The sequence below is a fragment of the Diplotaxodon limnothrissa genome, linkage group LG3 (assembly GCF_057381915.1).
Source record: "Diplotaxodon limnothrissa isolate DT_005_m linkage group LG3, D_limnothrissa_male_GT1.1, whole genome shotgun sequence".
Taxonomy (NCBI): Eukaryota; Metazoa; Chordata; class Actinopteri; order Cichliformes; family Cichlidae; genus Diplotaxodon; species Diplotaxodon limnothrissa.
The window spans coordinates 8306607-8326731 of record NC_140598.1 but is presented as its reverse complement, the minus strand read 5'-3'; the positions used below and the strand labels follow the sequence as shown (position 1 = coordinate 8326731).

The following is a 20125-nucleotide window of genomic DNA, read 5'->3' as shown; positions in this document are numbered from 1 at the left end:
GTAAATCTTTATTAACATAGATGAAGAAATTTGGATTTACAAAGATTCACTGGAGGAAATGTTAAATGAAAGGGGTTAGAAAGGTTCAGGATCAGAGAAGAAATATGAGTCTGTAACTACACAAATTTTTACTTTTACACAATTTTGCTCCGTAAGCTGTAAAATTCAACATTTTATACAAAAAGAGAATAATAAGTAATGTCAACCAAAGTGGTTGTAGCTGAACAATGAGCCAGATTATTAATAGTCTATAATTCACAGAACAACAATTATACTGTAACAGCTGATCTTTAGTTTTTCTTACAACCAGCCGCTGAACATGAAGCTAAAAAACAAAACGTGCATATATTCTGAGATAATATCATATAAATTCATTTATGTTTGTAACACAGTTTGACTTTGTGTCAGTAAATCTCATGAACAACATGAAGATGAATAAACTGTAGTTCAGGTTCACTGACAGACAGCACAGACACACACTGTTGGTCTGAGTCTGAACATGATGATCATCAGAGAAATGAGAAAGAAATCCAAACTCTGAGTGTTTGACGTCTATGATGTTTATTGGTTGATGATCTTAAGTCTGAAGAGGTTGTCCGCTCTGTTGTTCAGCAGAACGCTCATTTGAACCTTGAGACTGTTTTCTTCTTGTTGCTGCTGTTGTTGGTGTTTCTTTTCAAAAACCAACAACAGTAGCAGCAACAAGAAGCACAGCAGGAACTACCAGACCAGCTTTCAGTCCACCAGATCCTCCTTTCTGAGCTGCAGGTGAGAAACAGGTGTGAGGTGTCAGGTAGGTGATGAGTGAAGAACAGAACAGAATCCATTTCCTCTTCAAACTGCTGTCAGACATTATCTACTGCACTCTGATCACATCACTCAGACCAGCTGCTTTCTACAAAGTCTCATCAACAACATCTTTAGAAACAAACATCAACAACCAGGAAGCAGCTTCACCTCTGATCACACACTCAACTCTACTCACTCACCTGGAGGAACAACACGTGGAGGGTCAATTTTAACAGGTTTATTGTCTTTGTGTGCTCCTGATGAGAAAAAGGCATGAAAAAAAATTATTTTCAATGATCCCAAGTAAGCCATCACAAGATTGGTTCAGATCTCTAGACTCGTATATTTCTAAATTCCTTTGGAAAGATAAACCCCCGCATATCAGCTTAAAAACCAAAAGGACCAAGGATAAAGGAGGACTAGATCGGACTAACTTTAATCACTACTTTTTAGCCAACAGGCTTCAGTTCATCTCTAGATGGTTAAAACACACCTACTTAGATGAACCCCGGATAGATGTACACGGTGGGCCATTTATATGGATACACCGTAATAACATGGGAATGGTTGGTGATATTAAAGTCCTGTTTGTGGCACATTAGTATATGTAAGGGGGCAAACTCCTCAAGATGGGTGGTGACCATGGTAGCCATTACGGTGTTTCCATATAAATAGCCCAGCCTGTAGAACAGGCACTATGTAATAATCTAGAAATTTCAGACCTAACATTTATCAGCTCAAACATCAAACGACATGAATGCTTTAAAAGCATCAACATCAGCTCTTCTCTAACAGCATGGTGGGAGTTTTTAAAAATAACAGTCTTGGCCCTTGCCCTGGTGGGTTCCAGAGTGTGGGGATGCCTACTGGGGTCAGCTGAGTCCCTCTTCCTGCTCCACCACACCCACACATACGCAGGGCTTGGGGTGCAGGTGTGTCACCAGGGTGCAGGGGAGGCACTCCCCCTCTGTCCCCTTCTGGCTGCCTGTGCCTCAATTTTATTCCGTAACCTAGACATCCACATTACTCATACTCTCATAACACATACAAATAGGGCCTTGGGGCATGGGTACGTTACACAGTGTCCAGAGGATGGTCTGTGTATTCAAACCCACCTCTGGTGCTGGTGCCCTACCCTCAATTTTAAATGCATATAGACACTGATGGAGGAGCCGTGCTGCTCTCTGGCAAGAAGCACCATGCCCTCCTGTGTTTTAAATGCACTTTAGAACAGCACGCAGCAACACTACATATGAACGGGCGGAGGAAGGTTTGGGGTCTTCACTCACCCCCGTTTTGTTCACCGTTGGGGCTGGGAGGAGGTGCTGGCCGTCAGATTGGGGTCTGGGATGCGGGGCCTCCCTGCTACTGCTGATAAGGAGGCGGTCTGCTTTCCTCCACCCCAGACAGAAGGGTTACATCTCCTGGGTCCGGGTACAGTTTGCCCCAGGGGGGCAAACTGTACCCGGACCTGGGATATAGGGTATGTTTGCGGAGTGTGAATGTGTGTAAAGTGTCTATTTGTGTCTGTCTCCATTGGGTGAGTGCCGAGTATTTGGTTTTGTATATTCGGGTGGGAATGCATGTTTGTGTCTCCGTGCACCTGTTCGTCTATGTCAGCTTGGGTCTTAGACTTCACTGGGAACATCTCAGGCTCTCCGAGGTATGGAGGCCTATCTTCCCTCACCACACTCCCTGCCAGTGGCTGATGCCCTCAGACGTTGGTGTGTTGGTGGTTCTTGGTGTCTGGGGCTGGGCACTCATGTATGTACCGACTCACTCCAGGTGACCGATTGGCTGTCCCTGGCGCCTGTGGCCCGTCTGAGCCCCTTCAGGGGGGTGGGGTGCCCTCAGGCCTCTGGGCCTGAGGCCCGGTCCTCTGGTAGAGCTGGCTGCTGGCAGAGCCCGCGGACACGTCACTGCAACCCCCTCTCGCCTCCTCTCCTTTGCATGCTGGGTGACGTCTCGTTTGGGGCTCTCCGCAGCTCTTCCCAGGAGGGTGGCATGGTTGCCACCCTGGTGGTCCTCCTTGGGTCCTCGTATTCTGGGGTCTCTGGATGTCCATGGCCTGGATCTCCTCCATAAGTGCTTCATGCCCTCAGGGGATGGGGCTATGGCTCCCCACACTCCCTAGCAGATCGGGGTGGCTGTAGCTCAGGTGGCAGAGCCACTAACCAGAGGGTCAGTGGTTCAATCCCAGGCTGCTCTAGTCTGCATGCCAAGATACTAACCCCATGTTGCTCTCCGATGCATCCATTGGAGTGTGAATGTGTATGGATGGTAGACTACTTAGCACTTAAAAACTCAGAAAAAAGTGCTTGTGTGATTGGGTGAATGAATTAGATGTATAAAGTGCTTTGAGTGCTCAGACAGAGTAGAAAAGCACTATTTAAGAGCCAGTCATGGACATGGAGAAACCTTTTGAATACAAGCGTGCTGATCCACACAGGTGTGCACACGGGTGTTCACAGACACAAGCTACACCGTTTTTGGCTGCTACCTCAAAGCACATTGTGCGCTGTCGACCTCTGTCTATTGTGTACTGCATAATAACATGTAATATTTAGTATCTACTGTTATCTACTGTTAGGTAGTATATTGTGATGGTGTTGTATTTATTATCTTGCTCTTTTCTCTTCTTTTTTTTCTTATCCCCATACAGGTGATCTAAGTGTTTTGGGGGTTTTCTTTTTCTTTCTCTCCCTCTCTTTCTTTCATTCTTTCTCCCTGTTCTATCCCCCAGTCATGTCTGTCCCGTCTGTAACAACCGAAAATAAAATAAAATAAATACATAATTATAATAAAGGTCAATCAAATGGACCAATATGGCAAGGCCATGATGATCCACTTGGCAAAGTAAATCCGCTTGGCATCTTTCTTGGCCTTCAGACAACAATTCTGATGGCTATAGATCCAAACGGGACAAGCAAAAAAAAAACAAAACCCAAAAATCCAACAACAACAACAGGTGTGAGGTGTCAGCTGTCAGGTAGGTGATGAGTGAAGAACAGAACAGAATCCATTTCCTCTTCAAACTGCTGTCAGACATTATCTACTGCACTCTGATCACATCACTCAGACCAGCTGCTTTCTACAAAGTCTCATCAACAACATCTTTAGAAACAAACATCAACAACCAGGAAGCAGCTTCACCTCTGATCACACACTCAACTCTACTCACTCACCTGGAGGATCAACATGGAGGTAGAAGACACTGACGGGTTTAGCGTCCTTGCGGTTTTTTCCTTCCATGTTGACACGACACTCGTATGTTCCAGTGTCACCAATTGTCACATCCTTCAGAATCAAAGACGCGTCTCCATCCATCATCTGTCTGTTCTGCAGATCCACCCGGTTCCTAACAGATGGATGCTGGTGATCTGGTTCGAATTGGCCATTCTGGTACAAATAGACATTCTTATCTCCCAGGTCAGGTTTGCTCCATTCTAAAGTATTGATGTTGTTGTCTGGAGCTCGACATGTCAGAGTGACGTCCTGTCCAGATTCAGCTGTGATCAATTTCAGGTCTGAAAGAGGAAACAACACAGAGCAGAGAGGTTAAAGGTTAAAGGTCAAAGTGTCGCGGTCAGTGGGGGCAGACTGTGTGGAGGGTGTTTGAAGTACCCAGGTGCGGACACAGACGAAGGAGGCAAAACTTTAACTAAACTCAAAGTGAGCCAAACATAAACTAAGGCAATGACCTAAACAAAGAGCCTAAACTGGGAAACAACTAAAGACTAAGACAAACTAAGACTCGGACTATAACTGTAACTATGAGCTATGAACATGACATGAAAAAGCTATGAAAACATGAAAGGATCAGATTATTATGAACATGACCAGTAAAAGAATCTGAAATCATGACTTGTAGCTAGAGTGACAGGAATGGTAACAGATGATGCAACACAGACTGAATGAAACACAGAGACTAAATACCCACAGGGATGAGCAGGGGAAGTGGAAACACATGAGCAAGAACAGCTGACACACATGAACCTAATGACAGGACAGGGGCAGTGAAACTAAATACAATGAACAAAGAACACCAGACTCTTTCGAAATAAAACAGGAAACATGGAGACATAGACATGACACAAACTTGACAATAAGGACCACACAGACATAGACGCATGGACCAGGGAGACAGTACAGGGGGAGATGACAGAAACAACTAAGAAAAAAAGGACTAAACTGCAACCTAGAAATTAACTAGATGAGCTAAACTAGAACACAAATGAATACAAAAGATACATAAAAACTCAAACACTGGGTCGCACGACCCAGTACCGTGACACAAAGTACAATTATGATCAGAATGATTTAGTTTAAATATTTTGTTTATTTCCTTTAACATTTGAGTTTTTAGTCATGTTGGATTTAATGAACCTCTGAACATCCACCAAGTTACCTGTGACCGACTGAGGGGGAATTTTAGCCTCATGATAAACATGCAAAGTGTCAGAAACTACAAGATGTTAGCTTCCACACAACAAAAACATGTGCTGATAATAAGTGAACATAATGTGTGAGAGAAAGAAGCCTCACGTCATGTTTACACACACTGAAACAATGTACAAGAAATTAATAATAATATTAATAATAATATTTTGGTTAGTAACATGTAAACCACCTTTTGTTTATTCGTCTTTATCTCAGAGACAGACAGATTTGTGCCTTACAATTAAAGCTTACAGCAAACACGAAGATGCTGACAAACATCAAAGTGGAGCAGAGTGACGCAGTTAGCAGAGATGCTGCTGATCTGACTCTTAAGCTATAGAAACCTCTTTTTTTTCCATTTAAACTCGACTCAATTCATGGTTTAACTTGAGGTTTAAATAAAGGTGAAAATCACAGATTACGGTAACAGATATATCAACTGGCTCTGATCCCCCGACTTTGTCCTAAGGGACAGCAGGCTGATTAAAAAAAAGGGCGCAGCACCATAAAGAGACGATTAAAAGTGTTTCTACACGCTGCTGTTCTTTAACCAGCTGCACAGAATAAAATCACGTTCTGACAACTGAATGTAATATTCAGAAAATACAAGAGAAAGTCTCATTAGACTCTTAATGACTCCACCCAGTCTCTGCACACACGGACAAACTGAACCAGTATGAAAATAACTCTACTGAACACTGTTTATCTCACAGGAAAATATCGTTTAATTTTATAACAATTTAAATTATAAAACCTCACCTGCAGATACAAACACAAAGACGCTGAAACACAGCAGAGTCCCGCAGAGTGTCGCAGTTACAGGAGACATGTCTGTGTTCTCGAGTTCTGCTGATCTGACTCTTTGTTTTTTCTAGATGTCTGAGTCTTCTGGAATTTTCACTGTATAAACGTGCTCATAAAAAAATTAAGTGAAAAATGATACTGATCTGAGAACCGTCATAAAGGCGGTCTCAACTACACTTTGAGCAGTGTTTCAAAATCACTGCACTTTAGAAGTGTTGAAACATCCTAACCCAGATCGCAAAATCACATTAAATTAATGTTGATTCTTTAACAGGATTATCATTATGGTCAAGATTTAAATCTCAGTCTTCAAATAAATGTTGATTCATTGTTAAAATACTTATTAAAGCTGACAGTGTAATGGTAATGACATTGTTAACATTAATTTAAAGTTATCCTGTTGTGAGTGAAGTAGCGGTTTTTGATACGGACGACGCGGACGGGGGCGGCATCACGGGCATCAGCAAAAGATTTTTTATTTTTTTTTTTTACTGGTACTCATGCTGCCCCGACGTCAAGCCAGCGCATATTGGGAATGGCACAGGCGCCGATCGGTTTTCTATCGCCCAATTGCTGGGAGTAAGGGCGCCCTCCGTTTGCGAGGTGCGCAAGGGCTGGGCAGCGGAGGATTCACTGGCTGGCTGAAGCGGCATCTAATAACCAACTCGCTAAATTAAAAAACTTAAAACAAACCAACAAACACGAAAACAACAGACATTATGATACGGACTTATAATTTGCACCGATGCAAGGGCGTAGATTTGGTTTTGGCATTGGTGGGGACGGATGATTCAACCACTGAACCCTGCCCTGTTTCTTTTTTTTTCCCTTTTTGTCTTTGCTTCTTGATAAAAAAAAAAAAAAAGGGGGGAGAAATATACTTGCTTACATAGCTGGACTGGCATACCGGGCTTTTTCCCGGTATGCCCGATACCGGCCCGATGGGCCGCTCGTGATTTTTCGTTTTTATGGGCCGATGGGGTTTTATTTCTTTTATTTTTTCAACGGTAAATGTCATTTGGCATTTTGTACAAATGTAGGCTGATAATAAATACATGATATCATTTCATTCATTTCAAAGGTTTATTTGCATGACGCACAAACAGACACAATTGAAAGGTACAAATGTGCATGACACGAATTCAAACGTGGTGCAGATGTGTCACAGGTTGATCTGGCTGTAGGCTGTGGCACTTGGCCAGAGGTGGCGCTGGTTGACTCGACTCCATGTTAGTGCACAAAGTAAACAGCACGCTGTAGTTGTGAAGCAAAAACGCTGAATTCGGAGAAATAAACCGTGCGAGGGGAACGATGACGACGACAAGAGTCTCCCGATCGTTTACTCTTGCTGTCCTGTGAACAACATCGGCGTGGTGTTACTTGTTTGCTGTTTTCGCGATCGCGTCGCGCATGAGGATATCACCAGGTAAACTCGCCACATTTGTAAACATTTTGTTGTTCAACAGCATCAAGACTGACGGAGTGTGTTTGAGACAACCTCACAAGTGTCACAGATGACACATTTGGCATTTTTTTGCTGGTTTGTCGGTAGCAGCTACTGAAACGCAAGACTGCCACACATCTGTTCGACCAACGCCAGTTGATCTAAACGCCAGTAGATCTGGAACACCGGCTCAGATATTTGAAGTTTACACAGCTACATTCTCGCCTGAAAATATGTTAAACGTCTATTTTGCGACCCAGAAACAGTAATGAGAGTAATATTAAAACTAAGTAGCTGCAGTAGTAGCAGCTATTGTTGGAAACTGGAATTGGCTGCGCCAATCTGAGATATGGGTTTTCAATTTTGTTGTCCGGGTGGAAAAACGGGGGAAATTGGGGAGAATGGTGGCTCCGGGAGATTTTCGGGAGCGGCACTGAAATTCGGGATTCTCCTGGAAAAATCGGGAGGGTTAGCATGTACGGCCTAGCATAGCCTGTAACGTTATTATGACGGACACATTTTATGAGTGAACTTGGCTTTAAGTGACTTACAGGTTTCTTTGAAAAATACTTTGTTATATCCAGGTTCTTCCTTTGTGCTGCCATCCTCCTCTCCTCCTCGCAGCGCAGGCTTGCCGCTGCTACAACTAAACAGAGCTCCCTGATAGGCACAGCCAATCACATTGGCCATATAGAGAACGTCCAGTAGAGAACGTAATTTAACTCTTTCTGCACCGCTGGGCGAATGAGACGTTGACAGATAGATTTTTTTCTTTCTATCGGTTTTGTTTTTCTTTACTCGAAGAGATCAAATTATTGGTGGGGACATGTGCCTTCCGTCCATGCCAAATCTACGCCCTTGGCCAGCAGTTTATCTCAGCTAACGAGAGGAGAAGGCATGTGTTTGGCTCCTTCACATAGTGGACATTGAGTTGTTGTGTGGGGCACCAGTAGTCCATGTCTGTTGCTGTAACAGTAGTTCATGTTTAGAATAAAAAATCCCAGCTCACTGATTTGATCGGGGCTATAGTGCCTAAAATGTTGCATAGTTTTGCTGAGAGATCTTTTACTTTGTGGTGATCTTAGATGAGTAGTTTTATGGAAAAAAACCAGCAGGTCATTCAGTGTTCCCTTAGTGCTAATGTATCAGATATGTTGGTGTACTATAACTGAAGTAATGTTGTTAAGTCCTTAAAGTCATATTCTTTTATTCTCATGACTGTATTTGAAGCGGTTTTTATTTTTGTATGATACCTGATTTATATGGAATATGGCTGAAGTAAACTAAAGCCTAAAATACTTCGTCATTTGTTTAATAGTAATTTAACATTATATAATTCACATATAAAACTATGAATTGTAATTTTAAATGGTTTAAAAGCATGTAGAATAACATATGTAAGCAAGTATATTTCTCCCTTTTTTTTTTATCAAGAAGCAAAGACAAAAAGGGGAAAAAAAGAAACAGGGCAGGGTTCAGTGGTTGAATCATCTGTCCCCACCAATGCCAAAACCAAATCTACGCCCTTGCGCACACACACACACACACACACACACAAAATGCATAAATGAACAGCTCTTTTTGCTTGTGATCTTTGCAACGAAAAATACTTTCTGTTTTGTCCTTTCTATTCTATCTCAGTTATCATTATTCTATTCTTCTATTCTAGGACTCATTTAAAGCAACTCTTATATGGGGAAACTTGTTTGCACCCTGGAAAAACACATTGTTTTTAAATTAGACTTCTGGGTTATTACTTCACAATTTTCCGTTACTACCACAAACTAATACGAAAAGTTATTTTCTCAAACAGGCAGTGGATCTGGACCAGTAAACAGCAGGCTCATTTTAGTCATGGAAATCATTTAACAACCAGGAGATGCCCCCTGCTGGCCACTAGAAATTATGCAGTTTTAAGACAATGTTTGAGTGCCCTGACACCTCTCAGCTTCCATAGCCATCCTTTGTGGATGAAGACCCAATAAAAACACAAGAAGTGAGCCTTATTTTGAATCTTGGAGACAGTTTATTGCCATCATGTTGTCTGCAGGTAGAGCCTGAGATTGGTTCCTGATACAAACAAAACAACAACAAAAGACAACCCAACACATACAGAGAGAAAAAACAACAATAACAAAAAAGCAACTGAGGGGGTCTGGGCCAACAGGAAGAGGGCTACACTATGATGTCATCATATCCATATCCGTGTTTCGAGTTCTGAAGCGACACTGCGCCGTAATGTCACAGATTCTGAGGTCATGATTAGAGCAGAGGTGCAGGGAATGGGCACAGCCTGTCAGTGAGGGGAGTTCTAGAATGTTCTGGAATTCTGCCGAGTCATGGCTGCCATGGCAACACCCCACCCCCTCTAAGTCCCTCCCCCATTCCACCTCAAAAAACAACAAAACTAACCAAAGAAAAAGAATAATGACTAAAATCAGCTTTATGAAGTAAAACAAACTTTACTGTTTGATTCTAAATTAACCCACAAACACACACAAACAGACGCTCAACACACACACACACACTAACTCAACGGTTTGTGTGAGGGCAAAGAAACTCCCTTTAGCAGCATCCACAATAACCAAATATTAATGACACGTATAACTTTAGGATAATTATATTAATAAGTGAAGATGACTGATGACATCATAAACCAAAGGTCAAACATGGAGGTTGGTTAAAATACGCAGTACATGATGATAGGTTTGTAGCTTGAACCCATCCGCTGGAACGTTGAAGACAATATAATTACACTGCAAAGCAAGACACAAGTAGGCAAGCTTCTTCATGTTTCTCGTGCACGGGAGAGAACCGGACAACCGCTTGACTCCAGTTGGTCTCGTCCGTTCTCCCATATCACTGTCCTTTTATTGAGGTTACATGAATATGCATAAGTTCATTAACATATGACGTCTACATACACAAAGAGTACCTTGCCTGTGTGTGTGTGTGTGTGTGTGTGTGTGTGTGTGTGTGGACTGCTGATCAAAGGGTCAAACATCCTTGGTCAGGAAGAGGGTAGCCTCCCCCTCACCCTAGATGGTTCATCCTAAATAACACGGTGAGGAAGTCCTGCAGTTCATCTAAACAAAGAGCACTTAGACTAGAACAGACGCAACTACGTTAATCCTACCATAAAACAATAAGACACGGTATGACCTCTCATGCTCCCAAAGTGCTGTCTAATACACACAAAGTTTGCAGACTATCAAGGATCAAAACCTCTACCAATCTACAACTAATTACAAAACTCTAAGCATATATAAGTAAATATTTCTAAGCATAAATGACAATCAACAATACAAATCTAACATTTCCCCCCTTTTTGACCTTTATGCCTGAAAAGTTCCCAGGTATGAATACCTCATGTCTGACAGTTTCAATGCAAACATTTTTATACTCAGCATATGTCAAATCACCCTAAATTACTGTAAAGATACACAGTTCAACAAATGTATTAGCAGTTATCCCATTCATTGAGCTCATCTCATGGCAAACTGCATCTTACGAGCAAACAAAGAAATTGTTAATTTAATAGTGAAAATAAAAAAGTAACATTTTCAAAAACATCTCAGCTTGGTAATGCTTCCTCCAGGTGTGCACATCACATGTCTCTCTGCAGAGTTGTTTGAGTTCTGCAGGGCGTCATGAATGTCTCTTCCAGTTGTTTCCATCATTGTCCATAGGACCAGAGTCCAAATGTATGTAGAATAAACATTCAAACATACCAGTTGGTTTTGTTGTTTGTCAACATGGTTCTCAGCTATTTCCAAAGCTGCAGACCTCTCAGCACTCTAGTTTTATGGCCTCCCATTACCTCACTTCAGGCCTTCGTCCTGTGAGGGGGATATTTATGACTCCTTCATTGTCCATACTCTGCAGAAAACACCTCTGTGGAAAGGGTGCAGGGTTGTCTTACTGCTATTATGATCCCAGCAGCCTTCAGAGTGTCATCGTATGCACAGTACAGTGGCACAGCGTTAGGTGATGTTCATAGGAAACTGCTGTTATCACCACCATAGCTTCTGGTTCCTGTGCTTTTCACAGAATCATGATGTCATCCTCGAACTCCTTCTACGCTGTCGATGGAGCTTGGCACGCTCCTCATCCCCTGAGTGTTTATGTTCCAACGCTGCTGAAGGTTTAAGGCAGAGCACGTCGTACACCTTAGTCGTCTTCCTCAGCGTCAATATTGAATCTTTCATTGTATTTAAAATCTTGCTGTGGGAAGTCTCCTCTTGATTCCCTGGAAGCTTAGTAGCACAGCTCTCTGTGTGATGTCTGCTGTGCTGAAGATTATCTCTGATCCTCCTGAAGCCTCTCTCCCATCTTGTGGACGATCCTCTCCTCTATTTTGCAGGCAGTTTCATGGTCCTTGCTGTGGCTCCAAGGTCTGATTTCATGATGGGCCCCAACCAGCTTGATCTTTGACCTCAACCACTGCCTGGTCCTGTCAGCTATGCGCTTCTCACTGGGCCTCTGAAGATTTCTCAGGAGATTACTGCTGCACCTGTATTTCCTTGCTAGGAAGACAAACTATTTGGAGAGTATGTCAACAATCATCAAACCACATTCTTTAGTTCAGTGAACTTCACTTATAGGCCATCAAAGCCTCATCTGAACATGGGTGCACCACTTGCATAGGTTTAATATTTGTAAATAAAACGGCTAATCACACAAATCACTGCAACAATAATAAAAAACATTGTTTAATGTTAATCCTTGGACCCCTCCTCTTGACGCACGGACACACCCATGCGTCAACTCACCAAACCTGGATTCCTGTCTTAAAGAAAAAGATTAGCTAGATCATATCCCAGGCAACATCAGGGCATCTCCTCCCCTGGAGCAGCACCACCCTGGACCTATAATCCTGCAATGAAAATGTTAGTGTGCTTTGCATATTAAGTTTGCTTAACACCTGGCTCTCCCAGGAGCCTGCATACACACCATCATGGCCTGGAAAACAAAATCTGGAAGTAAAATCAAACTCCATACCTGTAAACAATTGTATCATAAGGACAAGAAGCATTCAACATCAGCAAGACAAGTGTCATGTGCAGGTTTTCTCAAATCAGTAAACTACAATTATTTTCATAAGTCGCCTCAGACATGGATCATCCCATGTACTCAGGCAACATTAATGTAATCGGTGACTGCTCTTAAGCAAAGTCACTCCACTTATATATTACTATGGGCTCAAAAGTGGCCAGCTAATGAGCCCATATCAAACTATCCCAGAAACACTGTATCTCTTATTTGTTTTACTCATGTCACTTGTCCGTTTCAGCTGAATCTTCCACAGCATTCTCAAAGAAACTAACATTAGCAATACACATTGACTGTAGTCAGACAGAGGTCAGACACAGGTCAACAGGTTCCAGAGGTGCCATAAAAACACCATAAAGTCAACCCTAGCTGTGGAAAGAAGTAACACCAGTTCTCAACACAGGAAATTTCACACATGTTATTCACATTATCAAAGTAACCTTCACATTTTCCCATCAACACAATGCAACAGCATCACCACTCATAACCTGTAAACACAGTTTTCCTCACACATAAACCCAGAAATCCTGTAGTAGGAAAAAACATCAACCAGTTGTCCTGGTATAAATCGCATCATCAATTCACATGAAGAACTGGCATGCTGTAAGAAAAGAAAATGCAAATATTAGCGCTTGCGCAGGCGTATGCATACTTTGTCACAGTTATCTCTGTGAGCAACACAAGCCTATGAATAACACACCTGATAAATGCACAGACACAGAAAATGGCATTTAAAAGGTTAAATCATCATGCAACCTCGAGTGTTGCTGTCATCTTTCTGCTCCTGTAAAAGGAAACACATGGGTTCATCTGCACCTTTGTCAGGTGGGGGTTAGCTTCACACAATCATGTTCAGTCAGTCAGTTATTTTAAAATTCTTACTCATTCACTCAGTGGTTCCTTCTTTTGCTAATTGTGGAAATTATCATCGCATTCGTTTCCACGCTCAGCAAAACGACGTTATTTCAAAAAGAAAAATAATTTAGACTGGATTTCCTCGTTGAATCCTTTTTGGGGGGGGACTCTCATTTCCTAATTGTCCCAAATAAGTGGCTTCCTCCTGAACCCATTTTAAATGTGGAGAAACTCACTTGCAACAATTTTCTTGACGACGTGTAACGCTTTTAATTCCCGACTTGCAGATCTGCTCAAAGAAAAGAAATTCACAAGCAAAAATCAGTGCTTGTTCAAAAATGAAAAATAAAAAATAACAGAGATTATCAAACCAAACTCTCAGTGCACTGTGAAAGTATCAAAATAAAAAGGCCTTGTTAAGTCATGACACAAACTCCTCATCAACTTCACAACAGGAGAAGAATCATCAGCTAGATTCACTCCAAACCAACCATCAACTGCACAACACACAACATAACCCTAATGTCATATTAGCTATGAGTTTAATCACCCGGTCTGTGCTCTTCACTCATTTAAGCCACAGATCTATTTTATTCAATTTTTCCTTTTTCCCTTCATCATAAAACATGTGACATGCTGTCATGCACTTCACAAAAGACGTTTGTTCTGATGTATTCAGAGTTGTGTATCTAAATACAGGATTCACTCGCACATCAAAACAGGAAACTCAGTGTTTTAGAGTCTCCACTCAACACACAACAACTCCAACACATCTCATTCACTCATACTAGAATTCAGTCACCTTTCATTAATCTAAAACCGATCAACTAATTTGCATATCAGCTATTAACCCACTAAGTTGACAGGACGACAGAAAAGCATGTTCAAAATAGTATCACAAAAGACAATTTCCCTCATACAGTAAATTACATGTGCTGCCTCAATCAAGCAGGAAGCTTCTCCCAATTTACCATTTTAACAACTAAATTTATTGTCTGATCACTGGTTGGTCAAACCAGGATCTTTTTTTCCCACAAAAGTTAAACTGTTGTCCTGCAACCTGGAGAGTCAATTTTTTGCATTGGATAAATTCAGTATTTAATAACAAGTGTCTGCTAAATTGACACTATTTTAACACTGATGAAAGATAACAAGCTAATTTTCATTGCATGGGTTTGTGTTATTAGGCAGGTCTAATGCATGTCTGTGGAGCTGCATCTCCAGCAGAGCATGTTCTTAAAGCTGCCTTTCCTACACACTTCTCTACTATTGTTTAATCATTTCTTAACTAATGTGCTATGAGTCTTCATGAGTCATTTTGTGTTTGGAATTGTTAGTAGGGTTAATGCATGTTCTGCTTGTGTGTGTGTGATTTTGTATATGTTTCTATTTTCGCAATGTTTCAGACTCCGTCTCAATTTTCCAACTTAAGCAGTCAGTTTTCTTTTCCCCAGGTTTGCTAACCCAAATTTTGATTTCCCACATTAAATAATTCCTATGTGTTCTCACCTAGTCTTCTCACTCTGTTGTCCTCTCACTCTTTTGTCCTCTCCCACTTCAACAGTCCCGGCAGTTCTCCTTCAGCTTTGTCCTGTCTAGTAGCTGAAGTGCTGCTGCTGCCTTCTTGGGCGACTTCTTAGCAGCTGCTGCCGGTTTCTTGGCTTTGGCCGCGGCGGGCTTCTTGGCTTTGCTCTCAGTAGCCTTGTTCATCTTGAAGGATCCGGAGGTCCTGGTGCCCTTGGTCTGCACCAGAGTGCCCTTCGCCACCAGGCTCTTGATGGCGGTCTTGACACGGGCCTTGTTCTTGTCCACATCGTAGCCTCCGGCAGCCAGAGCCTTCTTGAGAGCGGCCACAGACAGGCCGTTGCGCTCCTTGGAAGCGACCACGGCTTTCACAATCAGCTCGCCCACGCTGAGGCCGACCTTCTTGGGCTTGGAAGTCATCGTCTTCTTCTTCTTGGCCTGAACCTCGGCGCAGGGCGCAGGGCGTGTTTATGATGGAGCCTTTCCCACCACAGCGCTGGCACGTTGAACGCATCATGAAGGGTCCATTTCTTTCATGTCGCTAGCCGCATGTGGCTTGCCCGAGTCACTCAGTCCTTTTTGAGCATTTCAACATGCTGCCGCCGCAGACCCTGGCCTCAGATCCAGCAAGTTTAGCGCGCTGATCTCCAAAAAAGTCCCGAAGGCCAGAAAGACGTCAAATAAGTGTCTCGTGCTGAGAACTCAAACAAAAACTCCTCTTCACGCTGCCATCTTGCTCGCCCCTCCGTGAAATTCAACCAATCAGACAGGAAGATGGGTTTGCTTTCTTCTTCTGCTGCTGTTTATCCACATTGCTGCTGCTTTGCTGGGACTTTTTGTGCTCAGGACTTGCTGCTGTCTCTTTATCATGTTATTGCTTTGGAGCCGCATTCCTTATCTTCAGGGAGGAGTGAGCTCGCTTGTGAGGTTGAGAAACACATGGCACTGTAAATAAGTCAGCCAGAAACTTGGCCTGCATGTTTCCAATGATGTTAAACTATAACTTTCTTCCGACTGTTGCATGTGGAAAATTGATACAGGTCTGCTTTTCACCTGAAAGTGACAAACTAAAACATGTTCATTATTATCATCACTGCTTAATCAACACACATCTCTCTCTCTCTCTCTCTCTGTGTTTGTGTGAACAATCCTTTCTTAAAAGCAGAAAATGACATTGTAGTTGTTTTTCGGCTGATCAACACAAAACCTTTTTCCTATGATTATTTCTCTTCGTCTACAATGTAGTAATTTGTCTCTTTTTCACTCTTTTTTTTTCTTCACAATAGCTGGTGGTCTGCAAAATCACCGCTCTCACTCACAATCAGAGGCAATCACTTTTGCACAGTGCACAAAAACACTGTGATGTCAGACACATTCACACTCACTTTTTCATCTGCATAAATAAACCATATGGCTGGAGATATGTGCCATGGTGATCCATAAGCATGATCACCAGTTTATTTAATTATTTTTAATCCAACAAAACAAATAAACAAAAACATGATGCTGATGCTACACACACACACGAGTCAAAGTGCAGAAAAACTGCTCATGGAAACGCTGCACACTCTCTGTTTCCCTCTCTTTGAGTAGTTCTCAGACAGCTCTTGATCTGATAATGTGTAGCTTGCTCATCAGCTCAAAAAACAAAAACAAAACTGCAACGCGACATCACACAGTAGTTGCATGCTCTGCCCACAGTGGCAAAGTCTTACACTTACATATTCAACACAGCTTCTCCATCATGTATTTTTAGATGTTTCATACAGGGTTGAGCATATTAGTTGTTTTCACAGATGTGCTCTATATCTCAACAATGGCTCATAACAAGACGACAGTCTTTCACACAGGTCAAGTGCCTCTATGCACTTCATGAGTTTAAATATTTACCTATATCACTTCACCTCACATGTCATTGTACTGAATTTAAGCAACCACAAGCTTAATGTAGATTACTTTTAACAACTATCCACCTCAATTAAATCTATGGTCTGGCACACAGGCTGCTGTCGATCAGGGCAAGCTAAAGAATAAACATTGTGTCAGCAAGGGGTGGGGGGAAAGCCATTCACCAGAGCATATCTTAAGTGCTGCTGATGTGGGCTGGCCTTCTCCACAGCTCTCCAAGGCTGGTGTGTTTTCTGAAAACTTCTAACATTTTAATCTCTTCCATTTTTAAGCCTGCGATTAACCGCACGGCTCAGGTCCGCGCGAAACCCGCGTGACCGCGCTCGCGTGAACCCGCGCAGCTGTGGAGCCGTCGCTCCCTCTCTTTTTTACATAAATACTTTGTGCTGCCAGGAGCAAAGTCCAGCACAAACGTCTGTCTCCCTCCGACTCACTCTTGGTTGCTTAGAAACCCATGATAACAACAACAGTCGGTGTCACAGACCACATGTTCTGCTCCGCACACACAACAACAACAACAACAACGACGACAATGACAACAACACAAAATAGGCCTACTGTCCAGCACAATCTGGACCCCGCGGAACTTCTCAACACCCCACTGAGCGGTGGAGAACTCACTACAGTACCCCACACAGCGGTCTGTATTTCGCCCCACTAAGACGGCGAACCAAAAAAAGTTCGAACTGCGCAACTCTGCGACTTAATGCTTCTGTACAAAAAACCCCACTGAGCGGCCTTGTACATCGCCCCACTTAGACGGCGAATTTTAGCCCCACTGAGCGGCCACGGACAACGCCCCACTGAGCGGCGAAGACGTACAGTTATAGAGTTGGACTCTAAACTTACTCGGTGTTGCTTAGCGTGTAATATCAGCCTCGAATCCCGCCAATCGCCATTCATCGAGGAGAAAAGACATACAGCGAATCCACAGGAACTTCCTGGCTGACGTCAGACTTTCAGCGTGCCTCTCCTCCCCTCGGTGAATGCGATTCCAGGGCTCCGGCATCGAAGGACCAATTAATGATAGGTTTGTAGCTTGAACCCATCCGCTGGAACGTTGAAGACAATATAATTACACTGCAAAGCAAGACACAAGTAGGCAAGCTTCTTCATGTTTCTCGTGCACGGGAGAGAACCGGACAACCGCTTGACTCCAGTTGGTCTCGTCCGTTCTCCCATATCACTGTCCTTTTATTGAGGTTACATGAATATGCATAAGTTCATTAACATATGACGTCTACATACACAAAGAGTACCTTGCCTGTGTGTGTGTGTGTGTGTGTGTGTGTGTGTGTGTGTGTGTGTGTGTGTGTGTGTGTGTGTGTGTGGACTGCTGATCAAAGGGTCAAACATCCTTGGTCAGGAAGAGGGTAGCCTCCCCCTCACCCTAGATGGTTCATCCTAGATAACACGGTGAGGAAGTCCTGCAGTTCATCTAAACAAAGAGCACTTAGACTAGAACAGACGCAACTACGTTAATCCTACCATAAAACAATAAGACACGGTATGACCTCTCATGCTCCCAAAGTGCTGTCTAATACACACAAAGTTTGCAGACTATCAAGGATCAAAACCTCTACCAATCTACAACTAATTACAAAACTCTAAGCATATATAAGTAAATATTTCTAAGCATAAATGACAATCAACAATACAAATCTAACACATGATGTAATACACAAAGGAAAAACAAACAGCCAATCAGAGGCCCAAGCTGGAAATGAAAAAAACAAATCTAAAAAATAAAAATAAAAAAAACATATTTTCCCATCAGGCCCGGCAGTGGCAGCAGGATTAGCGATTGTCCTGTGATTGACCAATTCCAGAGATTCTGCTGACATCATGCTTCTCAGGCCAATTGCAATCACTTCTTTTGTTTTCATCACAATTATTGTCATCGTCATGGCGCTGACTCCCTCCTGCAGCGGGAAGGAGCACTGCCATTGGTTGGATCTAACCTTTTTATGAAAAAGCCTTAAAAGTCACAGAGCTCATAGTTGCTCCACTTGTTAACTCCCACAATCCTCTGCTTTGAGTGGGTGGAGTGTGCGCAGTATCGCCAACTCTCCCAGCTCCTCCTGGCAGTAAACTTGTCTTCATTAATTCAGTGCGAATAAAACGCACATAGGGTGCTGCGTTCGCTGGGACGCAGGAAGCTGGAAATTTGTTTCCTGTCTTACACATGTGAAGTGAACACAACACCAGCAAAAGTATGTGTGTGCAAATGTCATGTTTGAAAAACAAGAAGAAATTAAAAGCAACCTGAAACAGGTGGAGGCCACAATTTCCAGGATCCTGACGTGCCAGGAAGGCAGCAGTGAATTTTCCCATCCTTTTTGAATTGGACATAAAGTAAAAAGTGTCGCGTCCTTACAGCACGAATCTCGTATCACACCCGACATGCTGTAGTGTCTGTTACTTCTTCAAAAAAAAAAAAAAAAGCTTACTGTATATCAGCTTCTTCTTCTCTTCCTCAAAACCTTCTGCTTCTCAATACATCTCCCAGAATTCCTTCCTTATCCAGCCCTACATAAACTAATCCATCCCTTCAGGATTCTGTCTCAAAGCTCCCACATTTCCCACCTTGGGGCATCATCATGTGTTACGCATCACTTGCATTTCCCACGATTGCCAGAGACGGTGAACTTACCGTCAGCACGTTTCATGTGTTTAAAATCAGATTTAACACTTCAAATATACACACACAGCTCTTAAAAACAAACATCTGACAGATAAGACAAGCGCACCACCTACTCCTCTTCCTCTCTGCACCTCCGCTTCCTCAGGGGGGCATCTGCACTCGCCTTTCTCGCCTGCTTCTCCATTTTTGGAACTCTGCGTGTTTTAGCGTTTTTACAAAAGCCACATTGGCACTTATTGTTCCTGCACTGATGCTTTTACCCTGACTAGGAGGCGCCACACAGCCGCTTTCTTTGGTTTGTAGCACTCAGCGATGCTGCATTCAAATCACATGGGAGAAGATGTAAATACAAGTTTCAAGCTTCAATCAAAAACAGATCACAGGTGGTAAATATGACAGGAAAAAAAGGCAACATTATCAGTGTGTTTTTCAAAGAATTAAATATTGAGAAAATGTACTCACATGTAATATATATATGTTTCTGCATATTTTTTTCTCAAATTTAAATCAATATTTAAGTTGTTGAACTGTATACATTTTTTTTTGGTTTGCAGCAGATGCTAAATACAAGCACAGTGGGCTCTATTGTATTTATGATTAAATAAACGAGTAAAAATAAACTTCATTTTAATATTAATCACCATTTGGGAACTGCTCCAGATTAA

General features: G+C 42.5%; 1 protein-coding gene across 1 annotated transcript; it reads right to left on the bottom strand.

Moving 5' to 3' along the window:
* Window positions 1-492: 492 nt before the first annotated feature.
* LOC146634366 (programmed cell death 1 ligand 1-like) lies at window positions 493-6058 on the bottom strand. The gene is made up of 4 exons (XM_085377140.1): window positions 5989-6058; window positions 3975-4316; window positions 990-1046; window positions 493-762 (listed from the first exon to the last, which is right to left on the bottom strand). Exons 1-4 carry the CDS (start codon window positions 6056-6058, stop codon window positions 677-679), a joined length of 555 nt encoding a protein of 184 aa, XP_085233266.1. The 3' UTR covers window positions 493-676.
* Between the last annotated feature and the right edge of the window lie 14067 nt (window positions 6059-20125).

Bases quoted from the DNA above. Each gene is read 5' to 3' on its own strand.
- LOC146634366 (XM_085377140.1), bottom strand. From the start codon at position 6,058: ATGTCTCCTGTAACTGCGACACTCTGCGGGACTCTGCTGTGTTTCAGC. The intron at 4,317-5,988 runs GTGAGGTTTTAT...TTCCTCTTTCAG, and splicing joins CTTTGTGTTTGTATCTGCAG to ACCTGAAATTGATCACAGCT. The intron at 763-989 runs GTGAGTGAGTAG...TCTCACCTGCAG, and splicing joins TCCACGTGTTGTTCCTCCAG to CTCAGAAAGGAGGATCTGGT.